Source organism: Micromys minutus, assembly GCF_963924665.1.
Source record: "Micromys minutus genome assembly, chromosome: 18".
Taxonomy (NCBI): domain Eukaryota; kingdom Metazoa; phylum Chordata; class Mammalia; order Rodentia; family Muridae; genus Micromys; species Micromys minutus.
The window spans coordinates 24,291,888-24,312,055 of NC_137953.1; the positions used below are offsets into that span (position 1 = coordinate 24,291,888).

Sequence of the window (20,168 nt, forward strand, 5' to 3'; positions counted from 1 at the left end):
TCATTCTCAATGTTCAGTGACTCATAATGGTCTGTAAGCAAAAGGTCCCATCCAAAGAGGAACATCATTATGTGAACAAAGGTGAGTTGACAGGAGATCACATCTGCAGGCTTAGGTGTGTGACCTAGGATTATGATAATATAGAAAAAAGAATAAAGATATTTGCTAGAACTCCAAATCCAGCTTGTAAATAAAGAACATTCTTGAATGAAGACATAAGTGCAGAATGCATTCATCTTAACAACATAGTGAAAGTTTATTTTCATATATCTTAAAAAGTAATACAATATACATCAAGATTCTGGTACACTGAAAACTATGTCCATACCACCATTCTATTATTCTATTTTCCATACTAATTGTTGATTAGCCTATCCCTTTACTTTTGAGGTTCTAGACAGTACATCATAACCTACATATGTATATGCCTCCCATGCATCTCTCATATTTATAGGATATTATAGATAATAAATGAATACATGCACACATATTATACAGAATTTACAATTTGTGAACCTGAAGCACCTAAATCTCATGCAGGGGAAATCCAATCCTGTTCATTTACATTACCTCATTTTATACATAGCACTTAAAACAGTGGTTTTAAGCAAAGAATATTATTCACATTTGTACAACTGAATAAAACACATATTGATTTTGAAAGCAGTCACAAGAAATATACATAAAAATTGAGGTGATTCTCTATTTGCAGATGATATATGACAGTACACTTAAGTAACTCAAAAATTTCCACCAGAGAAGTTATAGAGCTGATAACCAACTTCAGCAAAGTGGCGGGTTATAAAATTAACTCAAACAAATCAGAAGCCTTCCTCTACTCAAAGGGTAAGTATCAAACAATGCAAAAGTATCAAACAGAAAAGAGTAGGTGAGTTGGAAACCTAATCAGAATGTATTGTAATGTCAAATTAATGGAAGATGGTGGTAAACACTTGTGATCCCAGAGATGGAGAGGAATCTCTGAGACTACCATCTTGGTCCCAGTAGCAGAGAGAGATATCCTAACAAGAGACTGTATTAATAACATATGAATAACAATGGCCAACATTGTCTCCTGGACTTCACACACACACACACACACACACACACACACACACATATACATACATACATACATACATACATACATACATACATATAGATACACAATAAACACATTGTACAATAATCACATGTATATAAAAAATTTTATTTGTCACTAAAATTTTAATAAGAAGATAAAATGAAGTACAAATAAACAATCACATGAAATTTTCCTAAAAGACTTATTAAATAACTTTAGTAAAAATGAAAACTTAAAAATTCTCATTTTTTGTGGATTCACATAAATTATTATTAAAGGAAAAATAAAGTTACAACATAGTACTTAAATTATTTTTGATGAATGAGTATAAATTTAAAATAAATGCTTAAAATTGTATATCAGTGACAATCATCTTCTGAGTAACCTTGGCATCAAAGTAATATTATATAAAGTAAAAAGGAAAAGAGAATTCATGTGAAAATATTAACTTATTCCATACAATTAACTTAAGAAAATACTACTACTTGGCAACAGAAATGTTGTAAGAATGCACATGTGTAATAGCTTAAGTTTTATTTAAATCATATGATGAAACTTGCTTTGCTACTCAAGCCATAAACGTTTAAAGAAACTTTATTTTGAAAAAAACAACTAGAGCTGCACGGGATGAATTTTTATAAGCAGCAGTAAGTCCAGTTCCAGGGGATCCCATAACACCTCACTCGGTGGGTACCAGGGGATTGCCCACATTCATGCAGTCTGGCACAACACTTGTATGTCTAAATAAGAAATGAATAAATAGCTTTTAAACAAGAGAAAAATCGCTTTTAAAAATATTTATGGTAGCATTTTGGCTGCATGTTTTTCAGCATAATGATTATTCTGTTATCAATGCTGATTTGTACCAAAGGAGTAATTGTGGGATAGGCATTCATCACAAACTTCTGAACTGTCAGAATGACTGGGTCATACATCCATAACAGTACTGAGGTCATTGTGATGGCGAGGTCCACCCAGTACATGAGCACAAAGAAAACCACCAGCAGCAAGACAGTCTGGGTGGCCCTTTTTTCAGGGGAGGCTCTCAACTGGCTGATGCTATGAAGATGCTTGCATTGCTTCTGATGTCTGAACAAGATAATCACCATGTATACACTTGTGCTCAGCATGATACCTACAAGAAACATATCTCTGGAAGTTGCCACTGTTAAAATAAGTGCACTGATGATGTAGTGCATAGGAGAGACTGAACAGTATTTATTGACCTTCATCTGGTTGGTCCCACTTACATTGGTGTAAGAATCAACATAGAAGATCCGGTTACTACTGAAAGATATGTTGAAAGACCATATACATAATAAAACATATATTTTGTATTGTTTTAGTTTTTGTTTAAATTTTACCAACAGTGAGGTATTGGGACTGATAGTGACAGCCTGGAACACACTTAGGAGGCTGGTGATGCAGATAGAGAGGCCTCTCATCACCCTGTTTATGTAATACTTTGCTTTACATTTGAAGTCATTCTCAATATTCAGTGTCTCAAATATGTCTGTAAGCCAAATGTCCCCTCCAGTGAGGATCATCATTATGTGAACAAAGGTCAGTTGACAGTAGATCAGGTCCATGGGCTTAGGTCTGTGACCTAGGATTATGTAAATGTAGAAACAAAGAAGAAATGTATTGGCTAGGACTCCAAGCCCAGCTTGAAAATAAAGGACATTCTTGAATGAGAACATGAGTGGAGAGTGTGTTCATCATAAGAGCATAGTGGAAGTTTATTTGTATCTGAAAAAATGATAGAGCATACATAATGTGTGTGATACAGTGACTATATTATTATTCTATTTTCTAAGCTAACTCTTGAATAGCCTGTGTCTTTAACTGTTGATCTTCCAGACTGTACATCATAACTTACATTTCTATATGGTCCATGTGTCTTATGTATATGTAGAAATTATAGATAATAAACACAATTACAATCATATCTGTACAGAATGCTTACATTGTGGCTTTGTATTGTACCCAAGTCTCATGCATCAGAATTTAAATCCTACTGATTTAATTGCCAATTTTATCATTAAAACCTAAAACACTAGGGATAAACACAGAATATTAATAATATTTTACAACTGTAAAAGTTACATTAATTTGAAATACTATTCATAGAAAAAATCTGAAAAACAGGCTATTCATTCTCATACTCTAATTTTACTATGCTTTAGTTTGTAGCTAAACATATTTTGACTTGTAATTCTAGTGTAATCACAGAGATAATTTGTGATAATCCCACTATTTTAATCAGCAAAAAATCTTTCTCAATTAATCGATTTTATTTTCCTTTTTCCAAGAAATCTTGCTTCCCAAGAATCTGATTTAAAGAGAAAGATATAGCTAGAGAACTTTAGTTTACTTTCCACATTTTATGACCAATAATTATGGCTCTAAATGGCCCTAGGCCTCTCCTACTATAGGTTCCTTCCCAGCACCTTTTCTGAAACTTCGTATTTAGAGAACTAACCTCCAGTTACTAAGACAAAGTGGATTTTTCATTTCTTTTTGGAGGTACAGTGTAATTAGTTAATAGAATGAGTAGTTATGGATTTTCAGAAGTCCATGTTGATATTTTGCCTACCTACCTTTTTCTTCCGCATTTATTCCCATCCACACTCTGAAAAGCCTCCCTTTTCCTAGTTCACTGATGAGATCATTTGTGCACTGATGTTCTGATCTCTGTTGCTTCCATCCTACCCATACATGGTCAGTGTTCCTCTTTTACTTTCCTGTTTTCTGTGGTTACTGTAGATTACATTCATCTCTACCACAGGAGAGAACTTGGGATGCTACGACAAACACTATTATCAATGCAGAATGACAAACATGAACTCATTGAAGATAACCAGATAAAGATCCAGTTTGTATGTTTCTGCTTCACAATATATCCCTTTCAATGTAGTGGAAAACAGGGTCCCCAGTGTTACCATACATCATCAGAACCTTAACATTTCCCACAGTGTCACTCAACAGTTGTACATTTACTGCCTATGTTAAGTCATTTGACCTGATGACCAGGATCATTGTATTATTTAATTAAGTTAATTCATTATTTTAAATCAGCTTGTCATAGAAAAATAAAAAACAACCACTCTGAATCAGATTCTTGTGAGAAAAAAGTGTCTAATTAAATTTTGGAGTTTATGCACATGTTCCACATTCATGCATATTTGGAAATAATTCAGAAGTTAGAGCCTGAGAACATCCTATAAGTTTTCTATAAATATGACACTATAAGTCACAATTTAATTTTTACATTATTTTGTTCCTTAAAAGCTTAATCGAGTAAAGGAATGGATTCATTTCAATTGTTGAAGCCAAACACCTTATTCTCTCACCAACAGACATTTACAGTAGCTGCAAAGTGGTGTCCTGTTTATAAAAGCTCCAGAATATGGGATGGAAATATACCTCAGTGGTCCAGAGCATGATTTGCTTTTTAAAAAACCTGGGTTAATATAAGTAGAAAAATATCTAGACATATATAAAATTAGATTAAAAAATAAAACTCCAGGAAACTACATAATTCAAACCTTGGTCTGCAAAGTAAAAAACCTATAACCCCATTCTAATATTAAACTTACAAATGGACAAACCATATACATATAATAATTTATAATTAATTATACTTATAATCACAAATATTAAAATTAATATAAAATGATAATATAATAAGGTAAAAGATAGTTAATAAATTTTTTTTCATATTCCAAAGTGATGTACTTTAAACTCTCTACTTCATATCCACTGCTTTGTAAAGGTACATACATAAGTACAGAAAATAACACACCTTCTAATTCATAAATTGATATCATTATTTGAGGCTCACAGGAGCTGAGGTTGGCTTAAAAAAAAAAGACCATAGATATCACAGTTAAAAACTGTTTGCTAACAGGTTTATATACTGAAAAAAAATACCTTTTACTTAAAAATTGCAATTTTGGCTGTCCACGTTAAAGTTGCAATATTTAATTCTAAAGACTAAAACCCAAAGTATATCCATAAAAATTTATAACAGTTGAAAACCACCCCATTGAATTGTCCCAGACCAAAAGTCTAATTATTTTATAGCCATATCTCTGAATTCTGAAGAAACATGTAAGACAGGAAAAAAGAAGGAGAAAGAGAGACAGAGACACAAATATAAAGAGACAGAGAGAGGCAAAGGCAGAGGCAGAGACAGAGACAGAGGACACTTCATGTATAGGTCTCTGTTCTACTGTGACCATCATTTTGCCTCTTTCTTATCAATATTTGATTTTAGAACAGTATTTAATGTATATACTGTGATCTTTGTATCCCGTTTTTGAATATTTAATAATATAGGGAACTTTATGGGAAATCATTGCAATAGATTAAACCAATCAATATAAAATATTTAAAATTATATGAGGTTAAGTAAATTTTATGCATTATTATGTCATCAATTGATACTTTCCTAAGAAGTCACCTGTATATAAAAATTTAACACACTAGAAATTACTGATGAACACTGTATTAGTTAACTTTGTTTTATATTTGTAGCTTAAGTCTCATATAATAAATGCATACTGTCAGTTAACTTGAGACGAGAGTAAAGTAGTAAAATACAAAATACAATTCAAATGCATCGATATTATAAATCAATCCCTGAAAAAACAATGAACAGTGGTAATTTGGTTTTCACACTCTAAGTCAACTCATATTTTGTGTTAAAAGGATAGAAAACTAACACAGATAGTTACACCTAGGTGGATTGGTGATTTTAGAATTATGAGAACACAAACTCAGTGCAATCCTCTGTCACATAGGCTCCTTAAAGATTGAGATGGAGTTACTTTTTAAATGTATGTCAGTGTACATCCATTACAAAAAGCAATGTGTGTTGTGATATTTTGATTTAATATATAATATTCACCAATCATCTTCAGCCTATTAGCATTTCTATCTATCATTTTGCTAGAACCTGTATACTATTATATATAAAAGATATCAAATTGGGTGAAACCTGTGGGTTTTTTTATTAATCATTATAGTGACATTTTTATGTCTGAAAGCATCTCTGGTTTACTTATGAGTTAATATAGCACAAAAGTAAAATTATTAGCAGAAAATTCTCTAATCATCACAGAATCTTGCGTCATTCTACCACGTACTGCTCTCAATGTAATGAAGAGGATTTAAACACTCACCATATGGGCCTCCCATAAACACCATTGTAGACTGAGACCCTAAGAAGTAGTTATAAAGAAGAAATGTCATCAGCTCATCTCCCTTTAGACCCACAGTTATCATGTCATCTGGAGAAGGCACATTTGATCTTGAGGTTGTGACAAAATGGTACCATCAAATGGAAGAGTGAAATTTCCTAATTCCAGGAGACAAGCAAACTTGGAACAGCTGAGCTCTAGGTATCCCATGTGTGAACTATTCTCTCCAGACCATATATGTCTTGGCAGATTAACTGATCTCAGTCCTTGTGAAGAAAACAAAACTAAGAATAGGGGTATTCTATTTTTTTAAGGTGGAAAAACAATTTAGATTCTCCATGGTATCCACCCTGCTTCCAAAGAATTTCTGGTGACATCCATACTCACCTAAGACTGACTTCAGTGTCTCTCCTAGAAATTAACAGCTTTTTTTGCAAAAAGTAGGTAATGTCACCTCCTCCAAATAGACTAAGGGTAATGTTTTTTCTAACAGAGCACATGGACAGGAGTGAATAAACTGCATTACCATCGGGAATTGGGCTGTGGATATGGAAATTCAGATGAGCTGACAGAGTGTATGCCTAGAAAATATTGTTTATGTGAAAAACCATGAAATAAACCAAATTTTCAAATTGTAGGTAAGGTGACAGAGAATAATCCCAAGTCAATGGTAAACACAAGAAATTCAATAAAGTCATAGAAGAAAACTGCCCCAAAGGTACAACCATATGATTTAGAAAGCCCACAAAATACAAAAAAAAATGAGCTAAGAGCACAACAAAAATTTTCATTCATCTTATAGTTAAAACCCTAGTATATAAAAGAATCAACAAACCAAAAAAAAAGAGAGATTCAAAAGCACTAAGAGAAAATGTAAGTCACAAATAAATGAAACCTAACAAATAGAAAAGTGAATTTCTTTAATTATGGCAAAACATTGGATTAAAAACAGCTGATTTTGATCCCCTACCAGGAAGAGCAGAGTGAGAACAGGTTCTGACTAGCCAGGGGGAAGAGAGATCTCAGAAGAACACACAGAAAGTGTGTGCCTGCCCGGCTTGATCCAGGGACGCAGGGACCCAGAAACCCAGCATCAGGCACTCTGTTCCTAGCCAGCAGCTTTTGGGGAGCACAACAGGCACTTGTACCATCCGCCACCAGAAACAGCAGAGATCCAGTGACACAGGCCAGGTACAAGGGAAAGGCAAAAACCAATCACTGACAACAAGATGACAAAAGAAAAGCAAAAGAACGTATCCCAGGGAAACCAATAAAATGTGGCAACACTAGAACCCAACTCTCCCATCACAACAAACAGCAGAATGCCAAACTCTACAGAAAAATAAGACTCAGACCTGAAATCCTACCTCAAGATGATGATAGAGATCCTTAAACAAGAACGAGAGGAAAAACATAACGAATTAGAAGTTTTTAAAGAAGAAACAAGAAAAACACTCAAAAAACTAGAGGAAAATAGAACCAAAGAGATGAAGGAATGGAGGAAGGAATTTAAAATGGAAGTGGACACAATAAAGAAAACACTAAAAGAGACAATGCTAGAGGTAGAAATCCTAAAAAAGGAATCAGGAGTTACAGATGCAAACATTTCCAACAGACTACAAGAGATGGAAGAGATAATCTCGGGGCCAAAGACAACATTGAAAACATAGACAAAACAGTCAGAGAAGATGCAAAAACCAAAAAGCCCCTAACCCAAAATGTCCAGGAGATCCAGGACACAATGAGAAGACCAAACCTAAAGATAATAGGAATACAAGAGGGCGAAGAATATCAACTAAGAGGTACAGTAAATATTTTCAACCAAATTGTAGAAGAAAACTTTCCTACCCTTAAGAATGAGATGACCACGAGCATAAAAGAAGCCTACGGAAATCCAAATAGATTGGACCAGAAAAGAAATTCCTCCCGACACATAATAGTCAAAACACCAAGTGCCCAAAGCAAAGAAAGAATACTAAAAGCAGTATACAAAAAAGGTCATGTAACATATAAAGGCAGACTAAATCGAATCACACCCGATTTCTCAACAGAGACTATGAGAGCTAGAAGAGCCTGGACAGATATCATGCAGACCCTAAAAGAGCACAAGTGTCAGCCTAAGCTGCTATACCCAAGCAAAACTATCAATCACCTTAGATGATGAGACGAAGATATTCCAAGACAAAACTAAATTCATACAATATATAACCACAAACCCAGCACTACAAAGAATTACAGTTGGAAAACCCAATACAATGAGGGGAACCACGTCATAGTAAAAACAAGAAAATTCCTAAGCTATAAAACCTTAAGAAGAAAGACGTATAGGCACAATTCAACCTACAAAAGCAATAATAGCAGGAAACAGCAACCACTATTCCTGGATATCTATTAGCATAAATGGACTCAACACCCCAATAAAAAAGATATAGACTATCAGACTTGATACATAAACAAAATCCAACATTTTGCTGCATACATGGAACTCATCTCAGAGAAAAAACAGACACTATCTCAGAGTAAAAGGTTGTGAGAAAACCTTCCAAGGAAATGGCCCCAAGAAGAAAGCTGGTGTGGCCATTTTAATATCGAATAAAGAAGAATTTCAAACAAAAGTTATCAAAAAAAAGGGGGGAAGGACACTTTTTACTCATTACAGGGGAAATCTGTCAGCAGGAACTCTCAATCCTTAACATATATGCTCCAAATACAAAAGCACCCATATTCTTAAAAGAAACCCTACTAAACCTCAGAAAATACATTTTACCCCACACAATAATAGTGGAAGACGTTAATATGCTACTCTCACCAATGGACAGATCATGGAAACAGAAACTGAGCTATGAAACTGTAAAACTAGCAGAGACTATGAACCAACTGGAATTAATAGATATCTACAGAACATATCATCCTAAACAAAAGAATACACCATTTTCTCAGCACCTCATGGTGCCTTCTCAAGAACTGAACACAAAATTGGACACAGAATGAGGTTCAATCAATATAAGAGGATGGAAATACTACCATGCATCCTTTCAGAACACCATGGTCTATAAAGCTTGTTTTTAATAACAACAAAGACAACAAAAAACCCATATACACATGGAAACTAAACAATGCTCTATTAAACCATTGCAGTATCAAAAAAGAAACAAAGATGAGAAAGTAGGGAAAACCTTATAACACATAGGCAAAGGAGAAAATTTTCTGAACAAAACACCAATGGCTCAAGCTCTAAGGTCAAAGATTAACAAATGGGACTTAATGAGATTGCAAAGTTTCTGTAAGGCTAAGGACATTGTCAAGGAAACAAAATGGCAGCCAACAGAATGGGAAAAGATCTTTACCAACTCCACATCAGATAGAGGCCTAATATCCAAGGTATACAAAGAAGACACCAGAGAATCAAACAACCCTATTAAAAAATGGGGTACAGAGCTAAACAAAACATTCTCAATTGAGGAATATCGAATGGCTGAGAAACATCATAGGAAGTGCTCGACATCCTTAGCCATCAGGGAAATGCAAATCAAAACAACCCTGAGATTCCACCTAACATCAGTCAGATTGGCCAAGATCCAAAACTCAGATGACAGCAGAGGCTGGCGAGGCTGCGGAGAAAAAGGAACACTTCTCCACCCTTGGAGGGGTTGCAAGCTAATACAACCACTCTGGAAATCTGTCTGGCGATACCTGAGAAAATTGGACATAGTACTACCTGAAGACCCAGTTATTCCACTTCTGGGCATTTGCCCCAGAGACACTCCAATATACAACAAAAATACATGCACCACAATGTTCATAGAAGCTCTATTTATAATAGCCAGAAGCTGGAAAGAACACAGATGTCCTTCAGTAGATGAATGGATACAAAAATTGTGGTATATTTACACAATGGAGTAGTACTCAGCCATCAGAAGCAATGACTTAACCAAATTCTTAAGAAAATGGTGCAATCTAGAAAATATCATCCTGAGTGCGATAACCCTGTCACAAAAGAACAGACATAATATGCAGTCACTAATAGTGGGATGCTAACCCCAGAGGCTCGGACTGCCCCAGAAACAACTCACAGACTGTGTGAAGTTCAAGAAAGAAACAAAACAAAACAAAAATAAAGAAATGTCATACTCAATCCTTACACACCAAGAAAACGTTGACTAATTCCGGGTTACACCCTGTTTTACATGTACTTTTTGCTCATTGTAAATAGTAAGACCTTAATGCAGAGTATCAATCCTTAAAAAAAAGAAGAAAAAAAAAGGCAAGCACTGACTCAATTGTATTTGTATACATTTATGCAAAATCGTTTAATATTTTTTCTTTTATTTTTGTTTTTTAAAATAAAGTTTTAAAAAATGTTACAATTATATTCATCCTATATGGCCAATATGCTCATATTCTTCCTTTAAATCTCCCTCCTAAAATTTTATTCATTTTAAAATGATTTTGGCTCCAGCTGCATATGTAGCAGAGGATGGCATTGTGTGGCATCAATAAGAGGAGAATCCTTTGGTCCTGTGAATGCTCATTTTCCCAGAGTAGGGGAATGCCAGGGTGGTGAGGTGATAGTGGATGACTGGAAGTAGAGCATCTTTATGGAAGCAAGGGGAAGGGGGAAAGAGGTTGGGAGGTGATAAAGGGATAACATTTGTATTGTAAATTCATAAAATATTCAATAATAAAATTAAGAAAAACAGCATTGTGATGTGGACAAGAGTCAATGTGAAGGATGGATTGCTTTTCGTTAGGCTGAACTCATACATTGCTTTCTAAAAGGTTTATTTATCATGCTAATTAGTTGATGAATATGCAATCATTGTGCTACTGTTCAGAAGCTGGCAGTTATTAGAGGTCATGTTATCCTGATGCTTTTGCTTTTCAAATGTACATTTTAATTATGATTCTGTTTGTATTTACAGTAACATATTAATCATTTAATGGTAATGTATTTAAAAAGCTTATGATATATTAAAAAAGAGAAATTAAAGATTTTCTACAATTCAATGAAAACAGAAACAAAACATTCCCAAACATGTAAACATTCAATGAAAAAAGGACAGCCTATTCAACAAATGCTGTTGGTCCAACTGGCACTCAGCATGCAGAAGAATGAAAATAGAACTTTTATATCTCCTTGTACAAAGCTCAAGTGCAAGTGGATCAAAGATCTCCACATTAAACTAGGTACACTGAAACTATTAGATGAGAAAGTAGGGAAAACCTTAGAACTCATAGGCACAGGAGAAAATTTCCTGAACAGAACACCAATGGCTCATGCTCTAAAATCGAAGATTGACAAATGGGATTTAATGAGATTTAAAAGTTTCTGTAAGGCTAAAGATACTGTCAAGAAAACAAAATGGCAGCCAACCGAGTGGGAAAAGATATTTACCAACCCCACATCAGATAGAGGCCTAATATCCAAGGTATACAAAGAACTCCAAAAGCTATATGCTAGAGAATTAAACAACCCTATTAAAAAATTGGGTACAGACTTAAACAAAACGTTCTCAATCGAGGAATATCAAATGGCTGAGAAAAATCTAAAGAAGTGCTCAACATCCTTAGCCATCAGGGAAATGCAAATCAAAACAACCCTGAGATTCCACCATACCAGTCAGATTGGCCAAGATCCAAAACTCAGATGACAACAGATGCTGACAAGGATGTGGAGATAGAGGAACACTTCTCCACTGTTGGTGGGGTTGTAAACTGATACACCCACTCTGGAAATCAGTCTGGCGATTCCTCAGAAAAATGGACATAATACTACCTGAAGACCCAGTTATTCCACTTCTGGGCATTTACCCCAGAGACACTTCAATATACAACAAAGATGCATGCACCACAGTGTTCATTGCAGCTCTATTTATAATAGCCAGAAGCTGTAAATAACCCAGATGTTCTTCAGTAGATGAATGGATACAAAAATTGTCGTACATTTACACAATGGAGTACTACTCAGCTATCAGAAACAATAACTTAACGAAATTCTGAAGAAAATGGATGCATCTAGAGAATATCATCCTGAGTAAGCTAAACCAGTCACAAAAGAACAGACATAATATACAGTCACTGATAATGGGATACTAACCCCAGAAAGCTCTGAATACCTCAGAAACATCTCACAGACTGTGTGCAGGTCAACAAAAAAAAAAGAATATATTTTAATTAAAATAGAACTGTATCACATCCCCCTTTCCTGCCTACCGCCCCTCCCAGTTTCTCTCCTATCCACTCAAATTAATAGCCTCTTTTCTTATATTATTGTTACATGTATACATATGTGTATGTATATGTACCCACAAATACTTAATTACAACCTTAAAAAATGTATTCATAAACTTTCATGCAAAAATGCTGAAAATTTGTACATTTATCTTTGTTTTATAAAATAAAAAATATAAAAAGTTATGGTACACATAAACAAAAGGAAATGGATGCATATAGAGAATATCATCCTGAGTGAGATAACCCAGTCACAAAAGAACAGGCATAATATGCAGTCACTGATAATGGGATACTAACTCCAGAAAACTCTGAACACCCCAGAAACAACTCACAGACTGTGTGATGTTCAACAAAAAAAAGAACATATTTTAATTAAAATAGAACTGCATCACACCCCCATGTCCTCCATACAGCCCCTCTTAGTCTCTCTTCTATAGCCCCAAATTAATAGCCTCTTTTCCGATATTATTGTTACATATATACATATGTGTATATATATGTACCCACAAATACGTAATTACAACCTTAAAAAATGTATTCAAAAAATGAATAAATAAATAAATAAATAAAATAATTTTTATTGAAATAAAAAAACAGCCGATTTCTCAAGGTAAACTTTCAAAGCCAAAAAAATCTGTCGCAATAAATACCAAGTTTTTAATGGCAGCAAATCTATAATGATATGCCCACCAATGCTACTCATAGAAATAAAAAGAGAACCGGTTTTTACAACATAGCCTAAAAATTTGTATGTTCCACAGACAAAACCTAAAGTAATACAAGAAGCATACAGTTTGGGCTGAAAAGAAGAATTAACACAGCAGAGAGACAGAGGAAAAATATGAGACGATAGTCATCAAAACAAAAATGACCACTAAGATCACAACACCAAAAATAAACAATATGATAGCAAACAGATTTGAGTAATAATTCAAACATGAATGGCCTCAATTCTCCACTAAAAAGAAGAAGAGTGAGTGAATGGATCAAAAAACAAAAAAAAAAAAAAAAAAACAGCTGTCTGCTGCCTACAAGAAACACACCTTAATATTAAAAGGCAGGCTCCAGCTTTGAGTTAAATGATAGGCAAGAGTACTCATATCAGGTGGTGAAAGCAAGAACTGATATGCAAACATCTGCCAAACTAAATCACATTCCCAGAGGAATTACAGAAATCAATGGCAGCATCAAGGGTTAAAGATGTATATAGGTACTGATTACCCCTACATTCTGATATATATAAAATTTGGCTGGTATAAAACACAAGTGGAGAACTCCAGAATGGAGCATTTATTCATGAAGAATGACAGTTGACTATGATTAAACCAGTGTGGAAGTTTCTAAAATTGCACTTTTTATACAGGATATTTTTTTTTCTCAAGCAGATTAATGTATTTTCTGTTACCTGTAAGCAGATAGTGACCTCACAAATGCTTGTAAAATATACATGTCAATATAACCCAACAAAAGCAATGTATTTTCATTTGGCAATGCCAGGGGTAAATCTTTACATTTCTACCTCAAATTATACTAATTTTCCTGTTCTGTATAACGCAACAGTTTAAAGTGATCATAGTCTCCTGTATCTTCATCAAGATATTATTCTGGTTCACTATATTGATGGCAGTATAATGCTTGGTTCACGTAAGCATACAGTTGCAAACTTTTGTGTCCTGTTCACAAAACATATGCACATTAGAAGACTAATTCTTACCAAACTTCAAGGACTTTTCTACCTCAGTGAAATTTCTAGGAGTCTAGCGATGTAGTTCATGTGAAAATATCCTTCCTAAAGTATAAGGTAATTAGCTCCACCTCGTCTCTCTGCATAACAGAAAAGAAATAGAATGCTAACTAGCCTGATATAGATTCTGGAGACAGCATATTCGTCACTTCAATAATTTACTCTAGCCTTTATACCAAAAGTAAGTTGGAAAACTGCTAGTTTCAAATAATACTGCAATAAGATAAGATGCTTTGACAAGTCCATACTATGTTGAAGGCTGTCTCATAAGGGCCAAAATTCAAGCAGACCCAATTTATCTGAGATTTCAGTAGCAGATAAGGATCATGTTTGGAGTCTTAGAAGACTCTATATGTGTGGGGCGCTGCCTGCACATTCTCCATTACAAGATGGCGCTGACATCCTGCTGGAGTTAGCAGTAAACAAGTCATGTGCGCACATGCTGGGTAACTTTCTACTCCTTGAGCTCTGCCTCTCCCGTGGCGTCATAGGGCCTGATGAGTTTCAACCAATCAGGGGGCTCCACGTCCAAGGCAAGGACTGATCCCTTTATAAGGGGACGGGCTAGATAGTTCGGGTTCTTCTTCTTCTTCTTCTTCTTCTTCTTCTTCTTGTTCTTCTTCTTCTTCTTCTTCTTCTTCTTCTTCTTCTTCTTCTTCTTCTTCTTCTTCATCTTCTTCATCTTCTTCGTCTTCTTCCTGTTCTTCGTCTTCTTCGTCACGTGCAGCAAGTGCTGGCTCTCGAGAGCATTAAAGTTTACCGCAGAAGAATCCTATTTCGTGTGCCCCGTCGTTCTTGCAGTCGAGACGGTTGCACGGGACATCTGGTGCCTGAACCCAGGAACTCGACCACTCCATCGTCTGCACCAGCGAAGGCCCCCTGTCTCCGGGCAGGGAGGATCCAGAACTGTGGGGAGATAAGTTCGGCAAGGTATGTCTGACCCTGGATCTTTCTTTAAATTTGGTTTAAATCTTCCACGGCCTGGGAAAGGTCTGTAGAGGCTCTGGTCTTTGTCAGTGCAGTTTTTATTCTTTTCCTCTTAGTTTCCCATTGTGTCCATTGGGGCTAGGGTTAGTTTTGTGCTTACTAGCCTTTCAGTTTCACTTTGAGCCGCAACGTAAATAAGCTTCGGGTATTACATCGCTGTGATGGGCTCTTCACACTCGACCGTTACAGCCCTGCAGTCAATTCTTAAGCAGAGAGATCTAAAATTGCCCACCCGAATCTTACAGCATTTTGTAAAAGAGGTAGAGTCTGCTGCCCCTTGGTTTGCGGTCTCTGGGTCTCTCTCACCAGCCTCATGGAAAAAAATTGGGTAGAGATTTAGACTGTGTGCTGACTGCCAGAGACCTCGGGCCTGGGACCATGGCCATTTGGACGATGGTACAAAATTGTTTAAAAGATGAGAGTTGTAGGTCCGCTATCGCTGCAGGGCAAGAGACATTGAGTGAAGTCCAGGATAGACTATCAGAAGCTGAACAGAGCGAGAGGATGGGTGCGCGCAGGAAAATATATTCCCCCCCCCCTAAGGAAAAAGGACCTCCAGGTACGCTATACAGCGGGAGAGTTGTTACCCACAAACCTTCATTTTCATTCCCTTATGCCCTCTAATATTAAGAAAAGGGGAGTCAGCTTGTACCCTGTAGAGGACCTTGAGGCTCTTAACATTGATAGCCCCGAGACTTCAGATGATGATGAGCAAGAAGGCTTAGACCCAAAAGAAGAAGCAGAGTTAGATGAAGAAGCTGCTAGATATGAAGAAGAGAGGTATCACCCTGATGAGCGGCACAGACCTCTGCGTGCGCCATTAGCCGTTCCAACAGCACCTCCTTTACCAACAGCCCCTCCTCCTTATGAGACACGCGCACCTTTGAAAGCCTTCTCATTCCTCCCAGAGAAAGTAAGGAGACAGGTGCGTCTTGCATTATGCCACAAAAATTTGATGATTTTAAAAGAGGCATTCCCTATATTGTTACAGGCCCTAAAAAGTAAGGGCCTATATATTGCCACAGAAAAGGTCCAGATTTCTGATACCGGTCAATTCCTAGGGTCTGTGGTATTCCCTGATAAGATTGTCCTTCAAAAGCTCGAGATAAGAAGAGATCACCTCCACACTCTTAATGATTTTCAAAAATTACTGGGAGACATCAATTGGCTTAGACCTTTTCTTAAGATTCTTTCTGCTGAACTTAAACCCTTATTTGATATTCTAGAAGGAGATCCTCATGTCTCCTCACCTAGAAGTTTGACCCCGCAAGCAGAAAGAGCGTTATAGTTGGTAGAAGAAGCTATACAAGATGCACAATTGGCTCACATAGATTATGATAAACCTTTTTCATTATGTGTTTTTAAAACGAACAGACTCCCTACTGCTGTGCTTTGGCAACAAGGACCATTATTGTGGGTACATCCTAATGCCTCACCAGCTAAAATAATTGACTGGTATCCAGATGCTGTGGCACAATTGGCGCTGAGGGGACTAAAATCTGCCATCACACATTTTGGCAGTGAACCACATTTGCTAATTGTTCCCTATAATGCCATACAAGTTTCTACTCTTGCTGCCACTTCGAATGATTGGGCTATCTTAGTCACCTCCTTTTCGGGGAAAAATAGATAATCATTACCCAAAATATCCAATTTTACAGTTTGCTTTAACCCAACCTGTAGTTTTTCCTAAAGTAATGTCCTGTAGTCCCCTAAAAGAAGGGTTAGTGATTTATACTGACAGTTCTAAGACCGGACTGGGGGCTTTTGTGGTTAATGGACAGGTCTATTCGAGGCAGTATATAAAAGCCTCTCCACAGGTGGTAGAATGTCTAGTGGTTCTTGAGGTCTTACAACGTTTCTCAGAACCTATAAATATAGTGTCTGATTTATCTTATGTTGTTAATGCTGTCAATCTGCTTGAGGCGGTTGGCATTATTAAACCGTCTAGCAGAGTTGCCTCAATTTTTGCCCAAATTCAAAACTGCCTTCTAGTCAGAAGATCACCCTTTTATATTACTCACATTAGAGCTCATTCTGGATTGCCAGGACCTATGACTCAAGGCAATGATTTGGCAGACAGAGCTACAAAAATGATTGCTATAGCCATGTCTTCGCCTCTAGAGGCTGCTAAAAGTTTTCACAAAGACTTTCATGTAACTTCTGAAACTCTGCGACGACACTTTTCCATTTCCCGAAAACAGGCTCGCGATATTGTTGTCAATTGCCAAAATTGCAGTCAGTTTCTGCCTGCGCCCCACTCTGGAGTTAATCCTCGGGGCATCCAACCTCTTCAAATATGGCAAATAGATGTTACCCATTTCTCCTCCTTTGGTAAGCTGCAATATGTACATGTATCCATTGACACCTTTTCGGGTATAATTGCAGCCACTCCCTTATCTGAAGAAAAGGCCTCACATGCCATCCAACATTGTTTGGAGGCTTGGAGTGCATGGGGTAAACCAAAGTTCTTAAAGGCAGATAATGGACCTGCTTATACCTCACAAAAATTTCAACAATTTTGTAGCCAGATGGCTGTGACTCATCTTACAGGCTTGCCATATAATCCACAAGGACAAGGTATTGTGGAACATGCTCACCGCACCCTTAAATCATATCTAATAAAACAAAAAGGGGGAAATTATGCAGGCTTTGCCCCCTGTGCCTGGACCGCAGTATCCATGGCACTATTCACCTTAAATTTTTTAAATCTTGATGACCATGACCATACGGCGGCTGAAAGGCATTGCCTACCTATGGACAAACCAAGAGAGATGGTGAAATGGAAAGATGTCATAACTAATAAATGGAAAGGCTCCATTTATTAGTGCTGGCTCTCGAGAGCATTAAAGTTTACCGCAGAAGAATCCTATTTTGTGTGCCGCGTCGTTCTTGCAGGCGAGATGGTTGCGCGGGACATATATGTGAATCACAATGGAAGCCCTTGGAATTTGGGAATAAATGTCTACCAACATCTGGCGGCCAAAGGCTTCATTTGAGAGAGAGCACTTGGCAGGTTGTTGAACCTTAGAAGAATCCAAACATTTAACAGTGGGCCAGCATAATAGAACATTACTCAGCCATTAAATTAATGACATTTTCAGACAAAAGAATAAAATTTAAAAACCGCATTCTGAGGTATATAGCATAGTCTTACAAAAACAAACATAGTATATGTTATTGCTTACATATGACTTTTATTTATTAAGTCATTCATAATCAAGTCATAATCCATATAACCATAAAGAGAAGAGAGGGAGTATGGAAAGAATAAGGAAAGGAGAGGGAGGATGATCAGAAGACAAACCTATTCTACCTAGTGACCACCCTCCATCTTTAAAAATAAAACAGCCTTAATACTTGACCTACAGCTGAACCCATGCTGTACACAAGTACCAGGAAGGGTCTCAGGTCTTCTCCTTGGCCCATATCCCATGTTTACTCCGTAACTACTACTGGCATCAGTTAATCAAAAATTAGCCTGATGGTTTCAGATGCACTTTCAGTCAGGATCTGGTTAGGGAAAACCCAAGTCCAAGCTTGTAATAAAGTGACCCTCTTACAATTACATCAAAACAGGCTTCCTGGTAGTCTTCTGTCACATTATTACATCTCTCTGGGGAAAATGGAAGAGAGAGTTATGGATTGATAGGTGTCGGGGCTGAGACAAGAGTATCAAACTGAGATAAGGGGAAGTAGAAACCCTAATCAGAATCTACTATGTGAAATAAAATATTTCCAATAAAAGAATGTTGAAGTGATGGATATGGGGTAAACATTTGTGATCCCACAGCTGGAGAGGTAGAGACAAAAAAATCCCTGAGACTATTATCTTGGTAGAGATCACAGGTATATATGTCACACCAAGAAACCAGATAAATGAGAGATTAAGTACAACAGCAAACATTATCTTGGGCCACCACATATACAAACACATGTCCTACATGTGTGCACACACATATATAAATGCATACAGATACACCATAAACACATTGTACAACATGCATGTGTATATAAAAATTTTATTTTCCAATCTTATTATAATAGGTGCATTAAATTAAGTACAAATAAACAGGCACAGGACATTTTCATAAAAGACTAATTAAGTAATTGTGGAAAAACTAAAACCTAAAATTCATGTTGTTTTATGGATCCAGAAAAATTACAATTATGGAGAAAATAATCATAAGAGAAAATACTTAAATTATTTTTCATGAGTTAAAGTAAATAAAAATCAAAAGAAAGCTTAAAAGTCAGTAGCAACAAAAAATCATATTTTAAGTAAACTCAGCATCAAAGGAATATTTATTATATAAGGTAAAAAGAACAAGAATTCACATGGAAATATCAATGTATTAAATACAATGAACTTAACAACTCTTTACTACTTGACCGTAAAAATGTCAAAAAATATATAAGTGTAATAGCACACATTTTATTTAAAATTGTATGAAGAATCATTTTCTAGAAGAAAATAAAATGCTTTTATTAAAGCTATGCTTAGATACTTGTTGTCCTGAATAAAACAAATGAATTCTTAAACACAAACAGCGTATATCAAATAACCAACAAAATTTGATAAGTCATCATTATTTCTGTACCTTGGAATCTAATACATGAAGATTCTAGGCCTATAGACAATGGGTCAATATTTCCTTTAATCTAAAATGCTTCCTCAACATTTTTATATTGGGTCGAGATTAATAGAGTAGAAAATATATTTGTTAGAACAGAAATCTAAAAGGTGTTTTTTCTTTCATTATAGAGAAATAAAATTCAGAGTATGTGTCTCAATAGAAGGGAGCAGAATAAGGCTTTCTTCATCTGAAGTCTGTCCAGGATCGAAGCATACAGTTGCTTTAGTTGTTTGGTCTTATTTTTTACAAAAGATATAAGTCCAGTAACAGTGAAATCC

At 36.0% G+C, this 20,168-nt stretch overlaps 1 protein-coding gene across 1 annotated transcript; it reads right to left on the minus strand.

The window, feature by feature from the left end:
• Positions 1-1,872: 1,872 nt before the first annotated feature.
• On the minus strand, positions 1,873-2,784 carry LOC308432224 (putative vomeronasal receptor-like protein 4; the record flags this gene model as incomplete). The annotated part of the gene is made up of 1 exon (XM_080931994.1): positions 1,873-2,784. The coding sequence occupies one exon, from the start codon at positions 2,782-2,784 to the stop codon at positions 1,873-1,875; it is 912 nt and encodes a 303-aa protein (XP_080788120.1).
• Positions 2,785-20,168: the final 17,384 nt, after the last annotated feature.